This window comes from Hesperophylax consimilis, chromosome 8, assembly GCF_061612785.1.
Source record: "Hesperophylax consimilis isolate HC1 chromosome 8, BYU_Hcon_1.0, whole genome shotgun sequence".
Lineage (NCBI taxonomy): Eukaryota > Metazoa > Arthropoda > Insecta > Trichoptera > Limnephilidae > Hesperophylax > Hesperophylax consimilis.
Window position 1 is genome coordinate 28,171,446 of NC_142843.1, and position 22,711 is coordinate 28,194,156.

The 22,711-nt window shown below is 32.7% G+C and overlaps 1 protein-coding gene and 1 non-coding gene across 3 annotated transcripts in view; both read left to right on the forward strand.

Moving 5' to 3' along the window:
* The window catches only part of Mondo (MLX interacting protein mondo), a 98,322-nt gene that overhangs the window by 36,218 nt on the left and 39,393 nt on the right, over positions 1–22,711 (forward strand). For both annotated transcript variants that reach the window (XM_089634061.1, XM_089634062.1), the window contains exon 2: positions 10,917–11,023. In XM_089634061.1, the coding sequence (XP_089490187.1) occupies positions 10,917–11,023 (107 nt within the window). The remainder of the gene's footprint in view (positions 1–10,916; positions 11,024–22,711) is intronic.
* On the forward strand, positions 20,622–20,694 carry TRNAT-GGU (transfer RNA threonine (anticodon GGU)). The gene has a single exon. It is a non-coding gene; the product is annotated as a tRNA-Thr (tRNA).

Sequence of the window (22,711 nt, forward strand, 5' to 3'; positions counted from 1 at the left end):
GTACGTTTTATGTTCCAAATCTTTTTTTTTTAATTCTTCTGAATATAATACACTTTCATAAATGATATTTCATTGATTGATTATATGGTCTTTGATGGTACGTATACATTTGCGAACCAAAACGCAAGCCGAACCACGAATTACGAAAAAGAAACGAAACAACTGCAAGCGGCATTTCGCGCCATTTGCGGTTACTTCGTTCCTTTACAATAATGTTGAGGTTCCGCGCGGCAGTTCGGCTCGCGTATGTATCCCGGCCCTAACATTATGTATGGAATATGATGTCGGTCAAGTGGTCGCCTCTGGCCGTGGGGCTCTAGTCGTGTAATATTTTAAATTGAGCCGCTATCAATAACAATCCTTACCTAGATGGCGATAAGGTTTAAATTCCCGCTTAACACCATCCGCCAGTTTTGATTTATGCAAGAAAAAAACATGGCCAAAAAGTGCCTTTTATTTTATTTTGTGGATGTTCAGGCATAAATATTTTATTTATTTTCGATCATTTTATAAATAACTTAATTTGCCACATTATAAAATAATAACCGAAAATGGGTTCGTAAGTAGGAGATTTTGAACTTTAAAGCAGTTTTCGTAGGCCTTTACATTATTTTTTTCTGGGCTTATAAAAAGGCTTATCTAAAAAATACTCGATTATTTCAAAGGCCAAGATGTATTCTACTCGCAGTATTTAATTAAAGCATCTCAAACATTTCTAGGCGACCAAATTTTCAAACCAAAAACACATGATTTTGCATTACTACGTATGGCATCGCCAAGCATATTTTTTATAACATTTTCGCACACTTCAGGCATTATTTCAGCAATTTCGATTCGAATGTTGTCTTTAAACATCGAGGTTGTGCCTGGTTTATTGGTGTACACCTTTTCCTCCACGTACCTACCCCCATATGAAGAAATCCAGAGGAGTCATATCAGGGGATAGTGAGGGCCAGACGATATCATCCCTTTTTGACATCATTCAATTGGTCACGTAATTTTCTCGGCGTTCACAAATGAACAATTATTGAAATTAAATGTTTTTAATAATTTCAACAAATTGTTGCGGCGTTAGACATGGTCAGTAATAAATCGTTATCTACCACTGTTTCTACGACTGTCAAATGCCAACTGACATATGTCATCCAAACCAAAATGGTATGTTATATTGATAATTATTGCGGGCAGAATAAAAACAGATATATTTTTTCGCTGTTCATATTAACTGCATTAGAAATTCTTAAAACAATAAGTTTTTAACCGTAGGTCATACCCAAAACGAATGGGCACTCTGTGATCGAAATACAACAGAAGAGGACATTGAAAAGTGGACCAATTTAACCGTAGGTCATACCCAAAACGAATGGGCACTCTGTGATCGAAATACAACAGAAGAGGACATTGAAAAGTGGACCAATTTAACCGTAGGTCATACCCAAAACGAATGGGCACTCTGTGATCGAAATACAAGAGAAGAGGACATTGAAAAGTGGACCAATTTAACCGTAGGTCATACCCAAAACGAATGGGCACTCTGTGATCGAAATACAACAGAAGAGGACATTGAAAAGTGGACCAATTTAACCGTAGGTCATACCCAAAACGAATGGGCACTCTGTGATCGAAATACAAGAGAAGAGGACATTGAAAAGTGGACCAATTTAACCGTAGGTCATACCCAAAACGAATGGGCACTCTGTGATCGAAAAACAACAGAAGAGGACATTGAAAAGTGGACCAATTTACATTCTTCTCAGTGAGTAACTTTAGTTCAATTCTCTGAAAAACTGGAAAACCTTCCAGTTTCACAGAGAACGTAGTTCCTTTAACAGATAGCTTAGTTAGTAATTTCCCAAGAATACCAAGGTGATAGGTATATGTAACGTAACATGTATATAGAGAACTGCAAAAAGCCCTCACTTTTTTATAAAACTGATTACGAACAAGACCATTTTCCTCGAAATTAATGAAAAAGAAACAAAAATAGTGATGACCTGCCATCACCCGAACAGTATCATAACGAGATAATCTTAACAAAGGTATACAGAAATGCACCAAAAATAACATATTTAAAGGAAAAAGAACTATTGGATCTGTGTAAGGACCACCTCATTCCAAAAATTATCACTATTTTTATGAAAATATTTCTTACACGTCGCAAAATAAATGATTTTATTTTCTGTTTTCCAGAAATTGTAACCGAAGTACCTAAATCGTTTACTAGAACATTTACGAGACCTTATTTTTTGTGTAATAAGTTAATGTGTAATCAATTACAACACTAATAATACTATTTTTAATGTTTGTATTATATTGTACCCATTTTTAAATTTTCATGGAACAATAGTTGAATTAAAAAATATTATTCCCGTAAAATGTATTGTATTTATAATACAATTTTGATGGTTTTTCCGGTAACTATGATTTTAAATACTTTTATATTAAGAAAATGCGTACATTGCTGCCCAATAAATGGTGCACTAGTGAAATTAAGTCTAACAATTATTTTATTTCTCTACTAAACGACTCTAAAATCGATATTTTCCTTGATTAATTAATTGATTGTATTTTGTTTCACAAGTATTTTTAAAGAAACTGTCCAATTTTCAAGACTTTGGGAAAGAAAATGACGGAAATATGAACGGAACATTTTTTTAAATCACAATTTGCCAAATATCGCGTATTTTGACATAATACTGTAATGAATTCACAGTGCGGTCAATGCCGTATAGAGACCAAGTTACGGCGATGCGCACTAGTTAACGACTAACAATTAGCCAATTAGTGAATACTACAATTAAACGATGGCTACCTACCCTTAAAATATGCTAACTTGTCTTTAGTTTCCTTTACATTGTTTGATCGCTTCGCTTTGTTTGAAACTAAACTGCAAAATATTTATTTAACATTTTTATTAGAACAGCTGTATATGTGTGCGGGTATGGAAGATAGACTTCTATAAATGGCATGTCATTGTTCCGATTACCTAATTAGATCAATTTTCTATTTTTGATCGATTACATAAAACGAATTACTCATAGATTATAGAACGTGTGATAATAATGTTTTGTCATACCCCACTTATTATTATAATAATTCGATCATTAAGTGAAAAACAACCGTATGTGCAAAAATCATTGTACGCATTGAGAAAATCAACTGTTTTTTTTAGCAGATTTTAGTGATTTTACATAACAATTTGGGAGGTGGTAATTTGTACCGCCGCCCGGAAATCATTAATTGGATAACCAACACGTTTGCCATAGGTATTTCGCTGCATTTGCTAACTTAGTGGGGATGTCCGGGTTAGTGGGGTGAGGTTTGTCTTGGCGGCGGATGCGTCTACCCGCCAACTGCGTGGCGGTCCGGATCGGAAGACGGGAGGAGTCATACGTCAGTCATTCCTGGACACACTGACCCCCAGATTCCTACCCACCCGTCTTACCCTTTCCTTCCCAGAACTGCCTCTCCTTCCTTTATTTAAAAAGACCCTCCAAACACCCTGAGATGACATAGGCCCCAAGGGAATATATTCTCCTTATGGCCTCCGTGTGGAGTTAATATTAAAACGAAACTAAACCAACCAAAAATGTGTTTTTCACACTTACGGTTTTTTTGCACTACATGATCGTATAAATAATAATGAACGATCGATTATGTCAAACACACCCATGTCTGCGTTTCATTTTACCTAATTTATCTTCCTTGGTTCATTGCCACGCGATAAGAAATCTGTTGTTGGTAAATGATTTTCCTAAAGCGAGCGTCGCAAAACTTACGTAAGTCGCCTCTTACTTTTACTTTTTATTATCAAATGTAGATGTCGCTCTCTTGCCTATATGCGTGTACGCGTCTTACTTTTATTATGGAAGATTATATTATTGTCTCCAATACGGGAAACCAACGAACCATGTGGGAAATCGTTTTTAATACACATTGTTGCTAATAGATGTCGCTAACATGATAAATAAGTTTGAAAGTAATAATTTTTGTTGTTGACTGATTAAATTTAAAATAAATTGTCGAAAGACTTATATTAGTATTCAATCATATTAATAATCAATCCATCAAAAGATGTTTAGATTACACATTAAAATATATACACTTACACAAAAATAATTATGTTGTTCGCAATTTCTTGTCGGTGTCTACCTTAATTAAATTATCAACCCTTTGTTTTTTTTTAATTAATGTTTTTAATATTGAAATGATTCGTCTTTTGCATAGGTTCTTCTCTCATGAGGCGAGTTGTGTAGTAAACACACCCAGGCAACCGCTGTAATAATAACAAAAACTTTATTATTGTTGTAACTCGGACGAAATGAACACTCACATGGTTTTAATGTCTTAATTGCGATTTGGCGCAGTTGTTAGCGCGGTTGATTCCAGTCCCTGGGGAGAAAGGTTCAGTCCTTATTTAAACTTTTTTTTTAATTTTAAAAGACATTTTTAAAGTTCACATCAGTTAGGAGCCAGTCCTTGGGGAGGGAATTTCAATCCTCAGTCAAACCAAAATTTGTGATCTGATCTGTGAAACTTTTGTGTTTATATGTATAGGCGACGAATTAGAATATGATCATTTTTTAAAACCATTAGTTTTAAGATGATATTTTTAGTGAAAAAAAATCTTTGAAATACACGTAGGTTATACAAAAAAAAATTAAAACTGTGTGCCTACGTCTTACGTATTTTAGTAATTGTTTACATCATTTTTGCTCATCTACATCGCACTTTTCCACAAATGCACATTACATACAAAGGAACTTTTCGTCGACCCGTATTTTTTGTAAAGCTTTGTCGTCATACCTTGTTTTCCCATACATCGCAACGGTGCGCTTCAAACTTCATAATATTATCAGCACGTATTTTCTTTTGTCCTTAACACCTACGCTGTAATAAGCAGTAAGCCGTAAGCGCCCTTGTCCTGCGATGCTGTGGACCCCGCGCCGTTGTATCTTTGTGACCAATTAGTCGAGTGTCATTGTGAGGGGTGGAACTGGCAAACGATGTAGATTGAACGCAATAGAAATGAGATCCGTGGGGCGTTTGTGTAGTATCTATATTCTGGTGACCTCAAAATGTCACTTCAACACACCTTTAAAAAGTGATATAAAGTCATAACTTGGTTAAATAGGTTACGAATGCTAGGTTTATATGATAGTTTTTTTTCCATCACTTCGAATGACTTTTATCACTTTTTAAAGGTATGTTGAATTGTCATTATTTTGAGTTATCATGGAACCCAAATCAGTTTTGAGAGTGCCACAACTATAAAATTCTATAGTGTTCCCACAAATAGTTCTCCAGCTCGTCGTGGAAGGGGATTTTAAATAATAGGTTCTTTGTGTTAAATCAGGGATTTATTAATACCTACTTCGCGTATTACAATGGTGACGCGATATTCGACCTAACTAGGAGCTGGCTAAATGAGATCTGAAAACACCAAGTTTGTCCGGGCGCATTCTAACTGGTCCTGGCGACTACTGACTACTAGCTGCCATCTTGCGGACTTCCAAGCAAGCTCTATGCACTGCCATCTATGAGCGCATCTGTGAAGCTCTTACTTCCCAACAGATTCTAATTTGTATTATGCAACAGGGCAATAGCCCTGCTATTTGTCACAGTCCAAAATGTAACTAATAGTGCCTATACCTTTGGAAAAAGATTTTTGCCCGATTCATGAGTAAATTTTTTTCTTCTGTTTAAAATGTACGACGTTAACCTGCCAAGTTTAAAAAAATATTCATTTAGTGTAGTTTTTAAAACGGTATAACATTTGCAATGTTTTACTTTAGAAAAAATATGTACTTCTATTTTACCTCATACGTTTGGTGCAGTTTGGTGGGCTTGAACAAATATGACTTAAATTTTTTTTTCAAAAATAGCTGTATGTATGTACCTACACTGTGTCCGGAAACTCGCGGTACAATAAGAGACTTGTCAATGTTCATCACATTTGGAGTCGAAGATGTGGTATAATTTTTTGATTCGATTTTTGTTTTCGTATTGTAAATCAAGGCCGAAGTTGAAATATTTTTGGTGAAATTTTAAAAAAGATCGGTTGCTAGGGGGTTAATATTAGCTGTTTTATCATAGACATATGTATATTAGTAGACCTGCCCTAAGTGATTAAAAGCGTATTATTCCCCACTCCCCATACCGGTTCCATTGGAGCCGGCTGGGCTCGCGTATGGCTTCCCGTGAATCTTGAGAATGTGACGTCATCATTCTTGTTCGAACTAGCGTCGAGCTATGGTCGAGGCATTTTATGAAATAACACGGCAAAATAGTGGCTTGTGATATGAAAACTTGTAAAAATATATGTGAAAAAGAGAATAAACCCAATTGTCGTATTTCATGGTCTATGGTCTCTTATGAGTTCGTCTGACGTTTTGTCAAATTTTCGCGCAAATTTATTAAAAAAAAAGTAAAATTCAAAATTGAACGCATGTACCGGAGTGCTGACGCGACCAAACACAATTTCGCTTTATTTACGCAGTGTAAATCGTATACTTTAAATGATATTGTGTCAAAAAGTGATGTTTTTGTTTTTGTGATTTGAGGTTAGGTATCAATTAGGTACCAAGCAAATAGCTGACGCATCTCTTTATAGACTTTTATTTCTTATTGTAATTCGATATTAATAAGCCGTGTAAATTCAATAACCACTCGACCGAAAGAGTGAACGGAACTAAATATGGAGGAATTAATAGAAAACATAAGAATCGATATTAATAAAATAACAACTGTAAAAGACTCGAAAATAAAACAAAGTTTGGAAAACAATATTAAAAAGGTGGAAGAAACAATAAAATGCGAACAATTAAAACTACAAAATAAAATAATTCAATTGCAAGACCAAATAATTATTAATAATGAAAACTACAGTCAAAAATTAGAAAAAATAATCACAACAAATCAAAACTTAGAAAAATATCAAAATCTCGAAAATAAAACAACTACGAGAAGTTACGCTAACATCACAAGTGGAAAATACACGACACCTAAAATTCCAGTATTCCCCGTTATAATAAAAACTAAAAACGAAAATGAAGACATAAAAGAAACAATCATGAAGAATGTAAAAATATCTAAACTAGGAATCGGAGTAAGTAGCATCAGAAAGACATCAAAAAATGAATTAATAATCAATTTACAAAAAGCAGATGATATGGCCAACATCAAAAATGAAATCACAAAATTAAAACTTGAAGGAATACAAATTGAAAGCATTGATAAAAAAAGACCGTGCATGATCTTTAAAGGAATCGACGAAAAATACACATATGAAGAATTTATATCGGATCTAATTCTGCAAAATGAAGATATAAAAATAATATATGAAAATGATCCAAATAAAATAAAATATAAAGGAACCATTCCAATTAAAAAATTTCTACAAAAAAATATCATCCTCGAAACCAGTGGAGATTTGAGAAATCTGCTAATTACGAAAAAAAAAGTTAACCTTGGTTTTTACCAAATAAAAGTTGAAGATTGCAACCCTCTAATGCAGTGTTACCATTGCCAAAAATATGGGCACACAGCAGTGCGTTGTCTTCAACTTCCCAACAAACCAAAATGCCTTCATTGTGCGGGTGAGCACAACATTAAAGACTGCAACAGTAAAAACGAAACACCAAAATGCATAAATTGCACAGAACTTAATTTAAAATTCAAAACCACAAATACAACAGACCACAAATCAAATAGCGAAAATGTAAACACAGGATGAAAATGCTTGCCTTCGCTCAAGAAAAAATTGATTACAATTAAAAATGGCCGATTTTATAATAAAACAAATTGACGAAAAATACAAAATAACCGAAGAAATATGTCAAAATATTACGGAAGTCAATAAATGGTGTATTACAAACAATAACCCATTCTTAATATTACATATGAACATCCGAAGCATAGCAAAAAACCTAGATGAATTCTTGATAAATTGTAAAAAAACAAATTTGGACATTCTTAGAAGAAAATAAAATAATTAATTATAACCAATTCGGATTCAAAAAAAAATACAAGTACTCACGACGCGATAGCAAAAATAACCAACTATTTATATACGGCCCTAGATTCCGATAAAAAATGTCTTGGCATATTTATAGACCTCAAAAAAGCTTTCGACAGCATATCACATAAAAAATTAATAAGTAAATTAAAATCAGTAAGGATTAGTGGAAAAGTCTTAGCATGGATAACTAGTTATTTATATAAAAGACCTCAACAAGTAAAATTACTCAATCAAGTCAGCGATTCAAAATATAGCGAATTTTCAATACCCCAAGGCACGGTTTTGGGACCATTGTTATTTATTATATATGTCAATGATATATTCAATATTTCCAAATATGGAGACATTGTCTCTTACGCTGACGATACAGTCCTACTACTAAAAGCAAACACCTGGTCAGAACTAAATAACATGGCAAACACAGATATCAATGAACTAAAATTATGGTTTGATGAAAACCTGTTGACTTTAAACTCTAAAAAAACTTATTATTTACCATTTTTCATTAAAAAACAAGAAACACCTAAAGAAATAAACATAATTATCCACTCTGTGAAAAATACAGAAAACCACAAATGCAATATGTTATGCACAAACATAGAAAGCAAGACCGATATTAAGTACCTAGGCATAACAATAGACCAGCGTTTAAAATGGTCCCCACATATAAATATTCTGAACAACAGAATAAGGAAACTAACATATATATTTAGATGTTTAAGAGATATTTTAAACGAAAAACACTTAGAACCACATACTTCGCTTTCTGTCAATCAATTATACAATACGGCATTATAGGCTGGGGCGGTACATATAAAAATCAAACTCAAACAATTTACATATCACAAAAACTAATAATAAAAACCATATTAAAAAAACCCTATTCATATTCGTCCGAACTTTTATTCAAACAATTTAAGGTCAGAAAATTAAGTGCATTATACTTCTACCATGCAACATTACAAATTTATAAAAACTATATTCAAAATAAAATTGCACCCTTTAAAAATAACAGAAATCTTAGACAAACGTCAATACTTCCTACTCCTAAATGTAAAAAAACAATAGGACAGTTCAACCATGAATATCTCGGAGTTAAATTTTTTAACTCATTACCAGAAAAAATTAGGAACATGAATGCAAATATAAACGAATTCAAAAGCCACCTTAAAAAGTATTCCGAACAGTTGAACTGAATCGTACCAAATATAAACAAATATAACAACACCCCCATACACACAAGCCCTGCTTATTTATGGGGGTACATCGAATACTTATATTATGTAATTAATAACCTACTATATTGTGTAATTATATTATGTAATTGTTATATTATGTAATTCGTGTATCTTTTTTTACTAATAAAAAAAACTATATAAAAAAAAAGAAAAAACATTCCATATGTAAGCATCATTTTAAGCTTATTCACGTCGTATAATATGAATCAGTTGTAGAAACATATACTATCACATCGAGCCAACATTGGTCGAATGTAGCGATTCTCAAGTGTGCGCATCGTTGTTACTGGGAAGTAAATTATGAACACTTATAAAAGTGTCTTAACTAAATACGTAAACAAAATATTCGACTCTGAAAATAAAAGATTTTTTTTTTTGCCGAATTTGGACTTCGCAAATTTGTTCATAACGTGGCGAGTAATTTGCGCTCCCATGTAAAAATGTCTATTCATTCAAAAGCAGATTTTACTTTTAAGAACTAAATGGTGATATTATAATGCGAGATGCCTATATACTGTCAGATTGATTTATTGACGAATCACAGTCAGCTTTACCCCCTTCGTTCTTCAACAGTTGATTTTACCCCTCACCTTTAATTTCTAGTCTATATATTCATATGTCTGTGTGTTTTATATATTTTAATATGCTGAGAAGCTTAGACCCGGCTCGAAAACTTTTTTAACCTTTTAGTTGCCGAAAATATTGATTAAAAAAATGCCCAGTAGATTTTTGATTCACCAGTTTCTTACTTGTACTATGAGTTTCCAAAAATCGTCCATATGTATACTGAAATTTAAGTTAGAAGGAAAATGTTGAGAAAATAATTATGACAAATCGACTAAACTGACTCCTTATTCTAGTAAAAAACGGCCTTGGTGACTACCTAATCAGCCAATAACTTGATTAGCTTACTATCTCTAATAGTAATAATAGATGTATAATTTATATTTGTGAAAAATTACCTCAAGGGCGTTTTACAATTGGGAAAATCGTTGTCATAACTGTCAATCAGCTAGATAACACTGGGATTAGTGTATTGACAGAATTAATCACTCAATGCCCCAATTGTAATTCATTTCGAGTGTTATCAAGGTTGTTTTAACCCTTTACAAAATTGTTCGCTTTTGGGAACAACTCATATAGTTTCTTAGAAATCGTTGTTTCGTAGAAATCTCCCTTAAATTCATGGTGAGAAATATGATCTAAACGGTGTTAGAAAGAGAAAACACCACGCTTTATATTCAAATTTAGAAGTTAACCGCAAAATAATTGAAATGTCCTCTTTTATGAAACCAAAGGTTCCGAACGCAATTTGATAAAAATTATAAAACGTCGTGATTTTTTTGCTATTTTTTTATATGAAACAACTAAAAAGTGAGGTGGCAATAACGTTTTAATATCAGTAATTTTAGTTCCAAAAAACGTAAGGCTAGCCATTTTTTAAAATGTAAATATTATTATTTCAAAATATTATTACATCAAAAATAGTATTTTTATTTATTTGTAATTTTAAAGCGTATTTTTTAAAAGCAAATTTTTGGTTTTCGGATACGTTTGGAAATATTCCATTTATTTGGATTTTTGTCAAAATATGACAGAGGCCTGAGGAGTTAAAAATGGCGATATCTGTATATATATGTTTATCTCCCTTCTTTCAGACAAAAACTCACATCACCAAAATGGAACCGATTCAAGGGCATAAAACTAAGATGGAAGGACAAGATTCGGTTAAACAATGTAATCTGGAGATGCTGGCACATGCAATGTAAGTTTTGACAGTTAATTATTTAGTATTTTTTTTAAAACCATCACGGGGACGCCTGGCAGACGTGAAACATCGAAATTGATTTTTACATTACAGTACTTTGTACTCGTATCTTTCATAATAAAACAATTATTTTATTATTATTAAAATATGCAGAGAGAAATATACTACAAATTTAAAATTCATCATCATTTAGAATAGATCAATTGCCAATTTTAGAGAGAATAGTAGCAAATATATCGCTCATAGTTTTGGCGGCCGGGCGGAGACCCACGAGGCTGGCCAAGCGAGGCGTCGTCCCGTCTTGCCATTCTTGCTATGCAAAAGTCGGTTTTTTATCCCCTAGGCGTGAAATAACTAAATATTGAAGATTCTTCGAAAAGACGCCCCTTACCCTTTTCTATATTATATTTAATAGTTCCGATTTTATTATATCCTATTATATATTTATTTAGTATTTCCGATTATATCATATCCTATTTTACATTTTATAGAATATTTCCGATTATATTATATCCTATTTTATATATTTTTTTAAATATTTTCGATTATATAATATCCTATTATATATTTTATAGAATATATCCAATTAAAGTACGCAAATTACACATACAAATACTTAACAAATTAGATTAAAAGTTAAGCATTTTTAATTTCACACATATTATTACAATAATTCGAATTCCCTGTCTACTCATTTCTACTATAATTAATTAAAGGTTATCCTTAAACATGCAGGTCCCCGGAACAAACCACTATTTAACTTGAATTTTTCTTTTATCATAAATATTTCTTTATCCAGTTTAAAAAATATATATTGCTAGTAAACAAATGTAGCCTTTTGAAACAACGGATTCCTGGATTTTATTTATTTATCACAGCCGACCTGTTGAACTTAAGAATGAGTTGTAGAAAGGACCCATTCTCGTGTGATAAATGCCAACCGTGTGCGTTTGGCCCATTTCCCGTGTGCAAGGGATCGAGCGTGTTTAAATGTACCAATGTGGAAGGGATCAATGACGCTAGTGCCTCAGAACAGGTGCTCTAAAGATTGCAATTCGTTTGTTAATATAGGGGAATCTATCAAACGGACCTCCAGTTTCAGCACAAGGTTTCTTTGAGTCAAGGGTTTTGTTCATATATTTTGGAGCTCCAGACCAGAGGTGGCTGTTAAATTCCACAGTGGGGCGCACTTGCGATGTGTATAGGGTCAGCAGTTGTATACTATTAAAGTATCTGCGGGTCATGTACAGTAGGTACGCCCAGCTTCTGAGAGGCCAGAGTAGATTGTATATAATTTTTGTCAGTGTAAAGAAAGAATTATTTGTACTGTACATGATCGCGTTAGAAGAACTTGAAACCTTTGTAATATTTCTATTTTTGATACTAACAATTCGTGGTGGAATTTCATTACAATGATATATTGAACAATTTTAAACTTTTTTCCGCTTATTTTATTTGTTGACCGTAACATGTTTCAGCTTATTATAGCCATCTTCATACTGGTGCAATCATTCCTTAAACTATGGTTTATATACACAAAATTTGGGGTAGGGGGGTTAACTGGTGTAGTATACAATGATTTTATTGCAATTATATGGATTTTCCCTTCTTCGTTGCTGTGTCGTGTTTCACGGCTTTAGAACTTTAACTCCTTACCTGAATAAAGGACAAATACTAGATAGGCAGATATACAGGCTAGTAAATTAGTTATAGGCAAGGCAATGTTACCAAGAATATAATAATTGCAGTACACTTGCCCTGACAACTGTTATAATTGCAGTACACCTGCATGACAACTGGTATAATTGCAGTACAGCTTCCTGACAATTGTTATAATTACAATACACCTCCCTGACAACTGTTATATAATTGGGTGAAAACCATTCATGTAGGTATATCCTAAATACAGTAAATTCGTTTATAAAATCCAGGTAATTATGCCTACTGGTAATAAACAAATAATTGGAAATTCAGCTGTGAAACTACACAGCAACGAAGGTGGGAAAATTCATATAATTATAATAAAATCATTGTGTACCATCCCAGTGAATACCAACCCCCTCCCTCAAATGTTGTGTATACAAACTATATTAATAAGGAATAATTGTACCAGTCTGAAGACGGCTATAATAAGCTGAAACCGTTAACGATAAAATAATAAAATAAGTGGAAAAAATTGTTTCAATAGATCATTGTAACCTTTGTGAACAAAGAGTACCCCGAAACCCTTGAAAATACTTACAGGTCGATAAGGTCATACTGGATATAATGGAGACGAAATCTTTCTACATAAGGTTCATTGGTACTATCGAAAATATAGGTGACCGCATATAGCCGAATGGTCCAAATTTTTTTTATTGGGTACAATATTTTTTTAACATTTTATAGTTATCCAGTAATATTGGCCTCACTCGCGCTGAGGCTTTCATTATTATTATTATAGGTTTCCCACTGCTTTCGGTCATTTCTTACGCACCGTTTCGGCTTATGATAGTGGAATTAGGAGGAGTTCAAATATATTGTTGCTAGGCTATTCGTATCCTGGGAATGTTAACTTTCGTTAACGATATTTGTAGTACACAAACCGCCTTTAAAGTTGCGCATATATTATCTTTGAAAAAAAATAACATAAATAATAGAGTTATAAAATTTATTATACATATAAAATTTTACTGAAGCAAAGGACTTATTATTATGATACGATGCCATAATTTTAAAATACAGCAAGAACAATAGGTTTACTGTACTCAATTTCATTAGAGTTTATTTAAATCATTCCTACTTCAGTTCATACGAGTGTAAATAGGTAAAATCCTTTCAAGCCACAAAATGAAAACTTTATAAGAGACGATGAAAACGATTATTTGCGGATTCGTGAAACTAAATAAAATTCTTGAATTTTACTACTTCAAAGTGATAATTTCTTTTTCAAAATTTTTGTTGTATTTATAACGGGTTTTTTTCACAAAATATGAATACTATTTGAAATGTGTGGAAGATTTAGGACGGGTTGTTTCGGAGAATTTGAACAATTCATCAAATTTCAACGTTCATTTCTGGGTTCTGTGAAAGTCTTATTCAAGTTCTGTTATTATATCATCATAGGCTAGTTGCATGACAGAACTGAAATAATAACAGAACTTGAAAAAATCTTTCACAGAACTGGAAAATTAACTTTGAAATTTGAATAATTGTTCAAATTCTCCGAAACAACCCGTCCTAAATGTTTATTTTCTTATTATGATTATCGTACTAAAAATATGTAATTTTAATGTTTACGTTCATTATTATTGATTTGAAAAACGATCTAAAACCGCACATTTTTGGCGGCATATTGAAAATGTCACATTTTATGAAATAACCTAAAAAATGTACTCATAAATTTAGTTGTTAGTATTAAAAATGCCTTAATCAGCAAAGATTACTTTACCATGTTAAAGCTCAGCTACACTACTCGCGAAGTTGATCGAAGTTGACCGAATACGATAGTGTGGGCACGAACTTCACTTCGCTTCGGGCAACTTCGCTTCGCTTCGCCCGACTTCCGATTGTTGTCGGTAAATGCGCCCGAGTCAAAGGACTCGAAGCGTTACTCGCGAAGTTGCACGAGTGTGTGGGCACGCACTTCGAACTTCGGCTAACTTCGTCGAGGACTTCGTCGAAGCGTCGAAGCGAGTAGTGTAGCTGACACTTTACACTTTGAAGACTATTTACTGTTCATGAAATCACTGAAGACTGAAAAGTAACATTCTCAAAAATGTCACTCAGTGTTTTACCTGTTAACAGTCTAATAATATGTATATTGAACATAATAATAGGATAATTTGTAAGGCGCAGTTTTTGTGCAAAATCACCTCAAAGACCATTGGAGGCTCCTGAATTTTGGTTGTGGTAGAGTGATAATACCTTTTTTAAATTTCATTGTTGACGTTGTAACCGAAAAAAAAAACTTTTTTTTTCAACATTCGGTTTTTTTAGGAAATCGGTGCCATTCTACGAAACTGAAATTTCATGAAAATCTTCGTATATAATACAGAATTTTGGAACAAATCGTTTTGGACTAAACAACACCAATAATATCGAATTTTTCAAACTTAGCATTCTATTACACTAAAAAGTCACGAGCCGCCACTGTCAAGGACGCTGTTGAGTTGTATTTATTCTTCAACCCACAAACCACTTGTATGTTGAACGTTGCAACCTAACATTAAACGGCTCTACATTCTTCCCCCTCAATAATTATTGTTAACCCCTCCAGCCTTTTAAGGTCATACTCGTATATGACCAGGCGTCCATATTGTGTAAGTGTTTTTACATAGACATATGAATATTAACTTTTTATTATTTTTCTATCAAGCGGAAATATGTAAATTTTTTGAGGTTAGAGAAATAATAATTCTTTCCAATTTTTTTATACTGATGCCATTAATAAAATCCTAAAAATAGCCGAATAATCTAAAATGAATAATTCGTATTTCGCGTCGCTATCATAACAATCGTTTTATTTTTTTTTGAAAAATTCTTAATTTTTATTGAATGAACGAGATAAAAGTGAAGTTACAGTTTTTTTATAAATTCCCCAAACAAAAAGAATGTGTAAAAAATAATTTAAAATGTGGTTAGCGTTTTTGAAAACATTTATCACGTTTGTTATTAAAATTTTATTATATAAGAACTAGTGTTTATTTTAAATGCGTACATCGGAATGATAGTTTTATCTAGTTTCTAAAACAGTATCTGTTTTTATGGAAAATCAAAAAATAAGATGTATATAGCGCATTTTAAATACACAGAAAACATTGCAAACTGAACAAAAGTGATAAAAGTACTAAAGGGTTAATAAGTTCTCTGAATATCCTCAATAAAATTGTTGACATTATATAAATTTGAGATGTCTACTCTGTTTTGTACACTATAATATTTAGTTTGACACATTTCTTCTGTGTTTAGATCCCGGGTATGCGAGACATCAGTACAGTATGTAATATTTACTAGGGGATATTTGAACAGCTCGACTGCCCCAGCTTTATCTGAACATTGTTTTTAGCCGTGTTACCGTATTTTCGTCCAAATGCACATATCATTTTCTTATCAACACTGATTCGGCGATTTTAGCGCTCACATAAATTATTATTTTTATTTCCGAACAATTTTATTATCGCTATAAATAACACATAATTTATAATGATCTTGTCGTGGATTAAATGTACTGTTAACGATTTTTCTGATAAAAAACACTTGCGTACAATGTATTTACATACTTATTGCCCCCCTTTAAAGGTACTTACCTATACAAATATCGAATGAACTTTCGTTTGGTGTGTCTAATAAATAAGTTGCTTGGGGATCTGTGATTTGGTTTCACATAATACCACATTCGCACGATCCAGATGCGAGCAGAGCATTTCATTACCTGTTCAATTTGTTTACGCCCAGGCGCAAACAAACGTAACAAATGAAAATACTTTACAAGAGAATGTTATTTTTCACGTAAATGTGATTCGGTGTTCCGAAATTAGTGGTACATACTAACAACACAGGATTGTCCTAGTAGGGTTAAAAATTCTAACTTTAAAAAAAGATACAATGTAAAGAAACGATAAATAAATAAATACTTCCTGAATGGAGGATAATGCTAAGGAATTCTAATATTCGAAATTGTTGTTATATTTTTATCAATTATCAAATATTTTGTATGTAATTTTTTTTAGATTTTAAATCAAATTAAAAACGGTGTGAAAGAATCGCGCACTTTTAGCAATTTAAAAATATAATGTAAGGGTTAAGTAAAATGAAGACATTTTTACATTAGCTCCACCCAGGCCCAGAAGAAAACAATTTCCATCAGGTCGAAATTGAGCCATTTTGCCTGTCCATTTTCAATCTGTGAGATTCGGAAGTCAACACAACTTCACATTTGAATCTACTGTAATTTTCTCTAAAATCTATGTAATTCGTCCTCTGTTGTGTGAGTGTTCTATCGGAGAAATAAAGTGCTAAGAAATATGAATACCACCTCTTTTGTCTGTTTTTGTTCGAGAAATAAAGTGTTAAGAAATATGAAAACCACCTCTCTTGTCTGTTCTTGCCGCAGAAATAAAGTGTTTAGAAATATGAATATCACATCTGTTGACTGTTCTTGTCGAAGAAATAAACCTATTTTTTAATTATTTTGCTGTTTTGGCGATACTTAATGGATAGATTCGGCATGACCAACATTAATTATTGATTTCAAAATTTGGTCGTCAGGTACAAAGGTATTTAAATTATATAAACATTACAAAATATATTGTAATCAATATAGCAATTAATCGCCATTGATTTCCCCCACCTCCCTTCATTTCTCACTTCCACACTGTTGATTATTTATAGATTTTGTCGGATATCAAAAATAATTTGTCTCAATATATTATTTTCGATGGCAATTACGTCAATTTTAATCTAGGTATCTGAACGAAGTCCTATCTTATCTACGCAATTTTTACCGCGATACATACATTAATTTCGTTCACCCCGATGGGTAAATAAATTAACCCAATGAAAAACATGTTCAGTCTTCCGTCGATAAATTAGGATTGGACGTATGTACCATCTCGTGTTTTCTCTACTTCCTTGTACTCAATGTTTAAAATGCATTAAGAAAATAAATTTTCAGTGTCTTTTTAAATTTTTTCGTCAATCATTTATGCAATTTGAATATTACAATAAATCCTTTTTCTTTTAAATCCATCTCATTGATTACCTTTTTTATGTACCCTTAATGATTTTATTTTGTTAATTGTGAACTACAACAATATATAATAAGCCCTGTTTTAATTTCATGTCCAGTGTAGGGTTTAGTATTTCTAAGACCTATCATTTTGTAATATTTTTAACCCGATAGTAAATTAAAAATTAATTCTCAAAATGTTCATGGAAACAATCATTATTCATCAAATTAAATTATTTTTCTTCTTTCTTATTAGGGGTGCGCCGGTGGGGGTTTCTAGGTCTGCGAAACAGTGTACGGTGGGGTAAGGCCTCACCAATAACCCTGTGGACCTCATCAATCCCGCCGGGGAATGAATGGAGCATTCACCACAATTATATATTATATGCGGTATAATATATTCGTTGATCACAATAATATAATGGTGCAGGCACACTGACACCGCTTTTACACCTAGCCAACTCTTTAAGACCCCACCTATTCATCATGACGGAACAACGGTTTCGGTAGCACCTTATCCTATTGATCTAGGACCAGAGTTTACGAGTCAGTGTGAACCCAGGCTGTCTCTCGGTGGAGTCGTGCATGAGATGGACATTTCTCACGTCAGACGATTGCCACCAATTGCCGTCAAGTTTGGAGTAAGAGCTAATGAGATGAGCCGCTCTGCAACTCCAGATGGGTTTTCGAAATTTCAAATTAAATGAATACTTTCTCGCTACATTCAAGTGCGTTTATATTAATTATAAACAGCCCTTCTTATTATATCTTATATGTATAATACAAATGTAAAAATGTATTAGAATATCTTCTTAATCCTGAGAGCAGATCCTGTTCTGAAGCAAACTAGGTTTTGGATAGAGGCTTTTCGGCGACTTTTATAGTTCAACTATAAGGTTTAGGTATATTGGTACCACCCAGCCAATTGTTTGATGTTTGGTAACATTTCCCGCCGTTCATCAATAAAATGTACCGTGTATCAGGTGATGTGCATATTTCAAATCGCAATATTTTTGTTATCTTTTCAATTCCGCAATAAGGAAGTTGAGTCCATTTTTTTTTTTTTTTTTTTTATCAATGTTCGCATTCAAACTTAAATACTGTTTTTTTTTTAAAGTCTGTTTTCATAATCAAATTAATTCTCAGAGTTTAAATTTTATTAAGCCCGCCAAAACGAGTGGTAAGAGGCGGGGTGTGGGTGTGACGTCATTCAAACTGTTGAACTATGAGAACCACGTCGCTTAAACATTTTGTATGGAAAAAAAATTAATTCTTCATTGAGGAATTCCAGTATTTTTTTTACCAATGTTTGCCGTCTATTAGAATTGATGTTATTAAAAAAATAGAAAATTTATTAAGATTTCATAGTTAAATTAATATTTTAAGTTAGAATATTGGCTTCTCCCGCCGGGCACGGTATTGAAGACGCTATTTGTTGACCGCCGCGCAGAAATTAAGACCAAAAGTAAAATAACGGTTTACAGCCCAGTGAGCCCAGTTTACTGTGAGACTTTTCTGCGCGGAGGCCTGAAGTGTAATCACATGTAATGTGACATGTATAATAATAAAAACTTCTAAGCGATGCAATAAACAACATATTATTATAAAGCACTATACGAATATGTATCTTTAGAAATCCATTTTATATAATAATAACAACAAATACCTACATAAATATTTGACAATAGATGGGAGCTATTTTTTTCACATAGATCCTATTGACAAAGGGGTTTCTCCGGGAATGCAGCTGGTTTTCAGCAGTGCCTTATTATATGGTAAACAAAAGATGAAATATTTAAAAGCCATCACCACATTATAATATATATTATAATGAGTAGAGAATAATTATCATGTCATGCGAAATCAATAAATATACCTGCACAAAACTAGTGGTTATGGCGAAATGTCAGATGGGTAGATACGCAATGATTATTATACTGTAAAAATGTATTATATTTATCGTAACGTACAAATGAACACAATTAATAATTTGATATACTTACTTGGAAGCTTTAACTCCACGACCGGCGTGATTTGGCCCAAATAAACGTTTGGCCTATACACCTCTCTCATGTAATAGAAAGAGATGCACCATAGGTGATCCGTTGTACGTACAAGTCACGACACATGTGACGTCAGAATTCTTTCGACCAATCGTGGAGCGTATTCAGTTTATTTCTATTTAATGCTTTTTAAGAACGTTTAACTAATTCTAAGAATAATAATATAGAAATATATTTATATATTTAGAATCGATATTTTTTGATCTACATGAACATATTTTTTAAAAGTCAAAATATTTTTCACTCAACTTCCTTATTCACATTGTTGAAAGATATCTTGGTGTTTCAAATATCCAATTTCAATCGATTAGGCTAAAATGTCAATATATTTTAGTTTACGTCTATGTTTTTCAACACCGTAAAATAAATAAATATTGGAAATTTTTTATAGCGCTGCTTTTGTGAGTTATCAACTCAGAAGAAACCTAACATCTCCCAGCAACATCTCCCGAAGGGACACGGGTTCGAGTCCCGTTGGCGTCATGTATCTTTTATCAGGAGATTTTTCAATGTGGATGAGTGTTTCAGGCGAATAATTATTGCTTGTAAAATAATTGTTACCCTTTGTGCTATGCATAAAAAAATCTTGTCTTCAAAACATTAGTTTACCAAAAAAATAATAATTAATATTTGACAAGTTCAAGTATTTCACCTAAAAATGTAGACAATTTGTCTCGACGCCATCTAGTGAGAGAGTTAGCACTTACAATGCCTTTCTCATATAAAATAAAGTTGGTTGTTTTCAGGTGAAAAAAATGTAACAAGCAGTAATTGTTGAATGAAACACTAGTATATATTGAATCATTTCGCGGGTAAGAGATAAGCCGCCATAGCTCAGTGGTCAGAGCTGTCGACCGGTAATCGAAGGGACACGGGTTCGAGTCCCGTTGGCGTCATGTATCTTTTATCAGGAGATTTTTCAATGTGGATGAGTGTTTCAGGCGAATAATTATTGCTTGTAAAATAATCTCCCTGCTACCTCGGAGAACCGAGTGTAATTGGTAAATGATGAGATATTTTAGTTTAAGTCTAAACCTAACATCTTCCGGCTACCTCGGAGAACCGAGTGTATTTGGTAAATGATGAGCTATTTTAGTTTACATCTATGTTTTTTAAACCATATTATAAGAAACCTAACATCTCCCAGCTACCTCGGAGAACCGAGTGTATTTGGTAAATGATGAGATATTTTAGTTTACTTCTATGTTTTCCAACATCATATTATAATAAACCTAACATCCCCCGGCTACCTCGGAGAACCGAGTATATTAGGTAAATGATATTTAACCATAAATATATAAAAGCTATATAGCGAATTAATTCTTCTTAACAAAAGCGGAAATCGAATAAATCGTATTTGTGGGAGGGTAGACATTTTCGATTAATACCTTATGTCTTAATTTGGACTTAGATTTCGAGTACGTAATATTAATTGATATGATACATTAATCGATTAAATGAAATATTATATATATTATATATATACAGGGTGTATCGGCAAGTACCCGACAACCTTTAACCAGCTATTCCTTAGCATATTTGGAGTAAAAAATCTTATGTTCACTTTGCTGTCCGGTAACGTTTTTTTTTAATAAAAAATTTACTATTCATATTTTCACCACATGTCACCACTGTTTTATCTTTTGTCAAAGTTTGAAAACCCATCTGGCAAATATTTTATTCGAATTCCGTTGAATAATGCACGTGTGTACCTATATTGGCGCACTTTTACTATCACAACGAAATGGCACGGCACCATTCGTCTCATTTTTAACTATTATTATTTAGTGTGTGCGAAAGAGCGAAGACGCTTTTTGACATACTTGCTTATAACAGCTGTTGAACACGAAACGCAATGCCAATGACAGAGATGTAGTGTGGAAATTTAATTTTTTTGTTGTTTTTAATTGAAAAAAAAATGCTACCGGACAGCAAAGTGCCCATAACATTTTTTACTCCAAATGTGCTAAGGAATAGCTGGTTAAAGTTTGTCGGGTTAGTGCCGATACACCCTGTATATATAATATATATATATATTACGTGATAAATATTTTTTTACATTAACTCCACCCTGGAGGAAAATTGTTTTCCTTACTACTATGTCATCTTTGTGGGATGCTGTGTGGGGGGTCTTTTGAAGGAGAGGAAGGAGTGAACATGAAGAGACCCGTGTTGTCGGAAGAAGGAAATACAGATAACGGTAAATCGTTTCACAGCTGAGCTGTTAGACTCAAGATCGAGTCTCAGAAACGACCCATTAATTAATTAATCGATTAGGAGATTATTAAATATTATAGATTGCAGGAACATAAATTCTACATAATAGTTTGGTCGCTAATAGTAAAGGGCCGCTAATTTAGCTATGACAACCATATAAATATATCCACAATATAAATATCTTAATAACGGTAGCGAATTCACAAAATAATTAAACTTAGTGAAGCTTTATAATATGTATCTATCGCAAGTCAGATTTCATTCAAGTCGTGTGAGAACATTTTGAGAAAATATTTCGATGGATTTTACTGACGGTGAGAATTTTTTTTTTGTTTCTGTTTCTTTGAAATCTAGTTTTAACCAATTAGATGCAATTACTAAATGAAATTTAGTTTCAACCAATTAGATGCAATTACTTTTAGATTTAACCAATTAGATGCAATTACTAAATTTAATTTAATTCTAACCAATTAGTTGCAATTACTAAATTAATTTTTTTTAATGTTATTTTTGAAGATAATATCGTATATACATATAGATAAACGTTAATTATATGAAATTCTCTTTATAGAAAAAAATCGCAAAGTAAGCTCAGAAAATTATTCGTAAAAAATTTCCTAATTATTAATAATTAGAAAATTACTATCGAGAGCTTTCAAAATGTCAAATGTTTTAGGCGGGCTAATTTATGAGTTG